This window comes from Euwallacea similis, unplaced genomic scaffold, assembly GCF_039881205.1.
Source record: "Euwallacea similis isolate ESF13 unplaced genomic scaffold, ESF131.1 scaffold_48, whole genome shotgun sequence".
Taxonomy (NCBI): domain Eukaryota; kingdom Metazoa; phylum Arthropoda; class Insecta; order Coleoptera; family Curculionidae; genus Euwallacea; species Euwallacea similis.
The window spans coordinates 354,442-360,574 of NW_027098673.1; the positions used below are offsets into that span (position 1 = coordinate 354,442).

A 6,133-nucleotide genomic window follows, 5' to 3' on the forward strand; every position below is an offset into this window, starting at 1 on the left:
TCCTTCGAGACGGATTATACATTTTTTGTCCTTCGAGCCGGATTATACATTTTTGGTCACTTCGAACCGGATATCACGGGACTGGATCAGAACCTGTGGAACATAGGACATCGATAGCGGAATAAGGAGTAGAACGGTGGATCCCAAGGAGAGCAAGAAACAATCCCGGTGAGTCAATTCCTTTTTATCACGATTTTTCCTCTTTGAATTTGCATAACCTCATAATCCCGATTTCCATTTGATACCTTAAATGGTCGTTAGTTGGATGAGATTGATACGACTTATTTACTTTCATTTATGCTCGATTTATGCACATTAAAGAAGTCGAAACTAGTTAATTTCTCCAGTCGTACCTCTGTTTGAATCACGTAAATTGATTTATTTTAACGACACGTTATCAATAGTAGTTAAAAATGACCACGAGAGCTCAAAAAGAAAAAATTTCAAAACGATCCGAAATGGAACTAGGCTCAGCAGAGTCTCTTAGCGAGAAGGATGAATTTCGAGAACTTTTGCACGCTCGCAGAATTTTAACTAAACGTTTATCCCGTTTTGAACAGTACCTTCGTGAAAACAGAGACATTCAAGAAACAGTTCAATTAGAAATCCGCCTCAAAAACGTGGAAGAGGACTATAATCAGTTCGATAAAGTACAATCTCGTCTAGAATTTTTAAGCTTAAACGAAGAAGAACAACGTATTGAGATCGAATCAGCCTACTTTAATTTAATTTCAGAATTAAAGCAGTTAATAAATTCAATTAGCAAAAATCAAAATTGTACTAATACTCATTTAGGAAAACAAAATTCACCAAGAGGTCTGGGAAAATTACCAGATTTAAGCTTACGTTCATTTTATGGCAATTATGAAACTTGGTTCAGTTTCAAAAACATATTTGATTCCTTAGTCCATAGCAGAACCGACTTGAGTGAAACAGAAAAATTGTTATATCTAAAATTATGCTGTAAAGGCGATGCGCTAAATCTCATAGACACTCTCGACATAACTCCCGATAATTATACAATCGCTTTAAATCTGTTACAAAAAAGATACGAGAATAAAAAGGCAGTTATTAACATTCACGCTAAAGGTTTAGTTCTTAATTTACCAAACGCGAATAAAGGATCATCTGTAAATATTAGAAAATTAATAGATGCAGTTCAGCAACATAAATCATCATTAGAAAAATTAAAATCACCCGTGGATCAATGGGATGTTTTGTTGATACCGATAATATTAAACAAACTGGATGATAGTACTAATCACGAGTGGGAGCGGAAACAATGTAATACTGAATTGCCGACTGTTGATCAATTAATGGAATTTTTAACCGAAAAATGTCGTTCGTTGGAAGCGGTTCGCGGCTTCTCAACCATACAATCAAATAAGCATGACAGGGATAGAACGCAAAACAAAGGCCACGAGAAAAGAAACGAATCACATCAGTTTAGGAATTATTCGTATTCTTTGACCGAAAAAATCAATAAGTGCTACATCTGCACCGAAAACCATTTCATTCATCAATGTCCTCGTTTTATCCAATTATCAGTGTCGGACAAATATAACGAAATTCGAAGACATAAATTGTGTAGCAACTGTTTACGTCCAGGGCATCTGAAACAGGAATGTAGATCAAGAGGCTGCAAAAAATGCAACCAAAAACATAATAGCACGTTACATATAGAGAAACGTTCAGGGAGTGGACATGTTCAAAATTCTAGCAACAGCAGCACTAATGAACCTTTCTCATCATTAACTGAACATGAATCATCGATCAGTTCTCCATCTAATCCTTCGGCTCACGATGTATCTAGAAGGTATGGAGAATCCAAACAATCTACAGTTCTAACAATCGGCCAAAGTAACGCGGTCACGTACGATACGGAAAACAACCCTTTGGCATTATCATCGTTAGGTAATGATAAAAATCAAGTACTACTATCCACGGCTACCATTTTCATCTCAGACAGAAAAGGAAATTGGCATAAATGCAATGCCTTACTCGATTGCGGAAGCCAGTCAAATTTAATGACAGAAAACTTCTGCAGAAAGTTAAACTTAAGTCCCCAAAAAATTGACCTTTCATTGTCAGGTATCAGTCAATTTGTCACAAAGATTAATCAGCGAGTGCACACGAAAATAAAATCCAGGTTCAACGAATATGAATCCAACATAGCATTTTTGGTTTTGCCCATTCTTACCGAAAATCTACCCTCATTTAGATTTCCTAGTTCGGTACTTCAAATTCCAACAAATATCAATCTAGCTGATGAAAAATTTAATGAACCAAAACAAATTGATGTTTTATTAGGGGTAGACATATTTTATAATCTGTTAGGTTCGGGTAAACTTAAATTAGGAAAGGGATTGCCAATGTTACAAGAAACCTCTTTAGGCTGGGTAATATCGGGCAATTTAATATGCAGAGAATCTCAAAGTCGGAAAGTAGTATGCAACCTTGCGACTAGTATTTCAAATAAAACATTAAATGACTCGTTGACGAAATTCTGGCAGATTGAAGAGTTTGAAAATGTTAAATTCCTATCTAAAGAAGAAAATTATTGTGAGGAATATTTTAGTCAAACTACAACCCGCGACATGGACAACAGTTTTGTCGTAAGGTATCCGTTCAATAATCAAACAGATTTTAGTCTCGGTGACTCCAAATCGAATGCCCTAAAACGGTTAAAAAATGTAGAGAAAAGGTTAGAAAAGGACAAGTACCTCAAGAAGCAGTACGTAGAATTTATGACGGAATATGAGAACTTAGGCCACATGACGCTTCAAGGGCCCATTGAAAGGGACATCTCTATTCCAAACAATTCTTATTTTTTACCCCACAGTGCGGTACTAAAGAATTCTATTACCACAAAGTATCGCGTCGTTTTTGATGCAAGCTGCAAGACAAGTTCAGGAATTTCCCTGAATGACACGCTTTTGGTAGGACCAGTAGTACAAGATGACTTGTACTCAATTTTGATACGTCTAAGACTTCGCAAAATTGTTTTGAGCGCGGACATCAAAATGATGTACCGATGTATAAAAATTCATGAGGAAGAACGGAACTTCCAAAAGATACTATGGCGAGCAAATCTTAATGATCCGATTAATGTGTATAAACTCAACACGGTAACGTATGGCACATCGAGTGCACCCTTTCAAGCCACACGTTGCTTGATAGAATTGGCCGAGCGCAACAAAGACAGGTATCCACGAACAGCAAAAATAATTAAACGTTCGTTCTACATGGATGATTTGTTGGTTAGCATTGATTCGGAAACAGATGCATTGCAAATTTATAGGGAACTAGACGATATTTTAAGTCAAGCTAATTTTAAATTGAGAAAATGGTCGTTCAACAGTAGCATAGTTTTAAATAGTATCCTACAAGCAAACAGTAACGAAAATCACGACAATTTAATTCTACCTCATGAAGATAAGCATCTAAAAACTCTTGGAATTAGCTGGGATCCTAAACAAGATACTCTGAAATACTCAGTTAATATTAAATACGAGCCATCCCGTGTTACCAAAAGGACTATTCTTTCGAAAATTTCGCAGATCTTTGACCCGCTTGGGTTGATCGGTCCCGCATTAACTAGGGCCAAGTTAATTTCCGACTTATTCAAAAGCAAAAAACTCCCAAGCGATAGTAAAATTTTGAATCTAAACCCATTTCTCGATTCAGAAGGGATACTTCGAGTCGGGGGACGTTTAATAAATTCACAATTTAATTTTGAACAACACCCTATTATATTACCGTATAAACATAAATTCACTGACTTAATAACACAGAATGAGCATATGAAACATCTCCACGCGGGAGTTCAAAACTTGCTTTCGATAATTCACCTCAGATTTTGGATAATAAACGGAAAAAATGCAGTTAAACGTAACCTTAGTAGATGCATAAGATGTTTTAGACTAAAACCGAAACCTTCGAAATTTTTAATGGGTTCCCTTCCGGCCGCAAGGGTAACGCCTTCACGACCTTTTTCAAATTGTGGAATCGATTATGCAGGGCCTATATTCATAAAGGAGGGTACGCTGCGTAGAGCCAAATCCGTAAAAACTTACATATGCATTTTTGTATGTTTCGCCACGCGTGCAGTACATATCGAACTGGTTAAAGATCTTTCGACTAATAGCTTTTTGAATGCATTGGAAAGGTTCTGTTCCAGACGAGGAAAACCAACAAACATACATTCAGACAATGGTTCTAACTTTGTAGGGGCCAATAATTATTTTATCGAACTCAATAACTTAATAAATGATGAATCACACATTAACGCCACAACTACATTTTTAGCCAATCATTTGATAAAGTGGCATTTCATACCCGCGCGTAGTGTCCATATGGGAGGATTGTGGGAGGCGGCGGTGAAATCGACTAAGTTTCATCTTCGCCGCGTCTTAGGTGAATCATCTCTAACATACGAAGAGATGTACACCCTATTAGTAAAAATCGAAGCTTGTCTCAACTCGCGACCACTAATGCCAATCTCAAACGACATAAACGATTATGCACCCTTAACCCCCGCGCATTTCCTTATTGGTGACTCGTTGGCAAGTTTACCACAACCCGACTACCAGAACGCCGTTATCTCTCGCTTATCTCATTACGAACGACTACAACAACTCCAACAGCATTTTTGGAATAGTTGGTCCAGGGATTATTTGACAAATTTGCAAACTCGATGCAAATGGAAGAACACTGTAGATAAAACCATAGATATTGGAGCATTAGTTTTACTGGTGGAACACAATACTGCCCCACTGCGTTGGATTTTAGCTCGAGTTGTCGAACTCCACGAAGGAAAGGATCATGTGATACGTGTAGTGTCAGTGCGCTTACCCAGTGGAACTATATCGCGAAGATCATTGTCAAAAATATGCCCATTGCCCATGAATAACGAATAACTCTTTGTAAATAATTTAAAAGGTAACGACCTTTTAACGGGGCCGGCATGTTAGGGCTTGTGTAGAGGATAAAATATCCGATAATTAATTAGTTTAATGTTAATCTATTAGTTCGATAAGTTGTATTCTTCATAAGCCTAGTATTAAATCTGTGACTAGTATGTAAGGAACCCGTGTGCTACGCCTATGGACATTACTCGTTTCTATTGCCACTTTGCCCGTATGACCAGATGTTGATTCGCATTTCGTTTGATCTTAGACTACCTATGTAATAAAACTCCTCGCCGAACTTTTGTGCGTACTAGAATTTAGACACGTTCTCGATGCTGGTCATAAACGCCCTTCAATAAAACCCAATTATATTGTTAAAGTTAGGCAAGTCACAAGGACAAATCTAGAAGAAGTGCCGATGATCACCTCTTAGTTCTGGTACGCCTATGTACGCTTACCATTAACTTTAGTATTTAAGATTTTGCAAGAAGAAAAATCGCTCTCTTCTTGTGCGTCTCCGTCGACTCTTAACTCCGTACTTTGCACGTTACTCGTACGCGATTACTTTACTCACGGTTCCTATACACGGTTAATTAGTACACTAGTTAACTTGTCACGAAAAGTTGTTATTTCTTTGTTAAATTACTCGAAATTGTTGGTGAACAATAAACCTTCGTTACCGTTAAAAAGGGTTTTTGTTTTCTTCATTTGCACGAACACGGTGTCTCTGAGACCGCGAACTCAGGGTGGTCCTTCGCAAGCATCCCGTCCATTGCTTACTAGACGTATCAAGAATTAGGCCATGTCTAATCAACATCTTGGTACCACGATTCACGAATAAACAGTTTGGTCCTTCGAGACGGATTAAACAGCACGTTTTCATCCATTTGGTGCAATTTGAAGCCAAAAATGGACAGATTTGGCCGAAATAAGCCAAATCGGTCGATTTCAACAAATTCAGAGATGAAACGATCGTTTCTGACCGATTTCGCTCGTTTCTGCCTGTTGTAGTCATTTTGGCACGTTTTCATCCATTTGGTTCTGTTTCCATCTAAAATAGACAGATTTGGCCGAAATAAGCCAAATTGTTCGATTTGAGCAAATTCCTTGATGAAACGATCGTTTCTGACCGATTTCGCTCGTTTCTGCCTGTTTTAGTCATTTTGGCACGTTTTCATCAATTTGGTGCAATTTGAAGCCAAAATAGACAGATTTGGCCGAAA

The 6,133-nt window shown here is 37.7% G+C and overlaps 1 protein-coding gene across 1 annotated transcript; it reads left to right on the plus strand.

Moving 5' to 3' along the window:
* Positions 1 to 458: 458 nt before the first annotated feature.
* LOC136418933 (uncharacterized) lies at positions 459 to 4,919 on the plus strand. Its single transcript, XM_066405138.1, has 3 exons — positions 459 to 3,497; positions 3,923 to 4,041; positions 4,181 to 4,919. The coding sequence occupies exons 1-3, from the start codon at positions 459 to 461 to the stop codon at positions 4,917 to 4,919; spliced, it is 3,897 nt and encodes a 1,298-aa protein (XP_066261235.1).
* Positions 4,920 to 6,133: the final 1,214 nt, after the last annotated feature.

Bases quoted from the DNA above. Each gene is read 5' to 3' on its own strand.
- LOC136418933 (XM_066405138.1), top strand. From the start codon at position 459: ATGGAACTAGGCTCAGCAGAGTCTCTTAGCGAGAAGGATGAATTTCGA. The intron at 3,498-3,922 runs GTTAATATTAAA...AAGATGTTTTAG, and splicing joins AAGATACTCTGAAATACTCA to ACTAAAACCGAAACCTTCGA. The intron at 4,042-4,180 runs GTACGCTGCGTA...GTTCTGTTCCAG, and splicing joins GCCTATATTCATAAAGGAGG to ACGAGGAAAACCAACAAACA.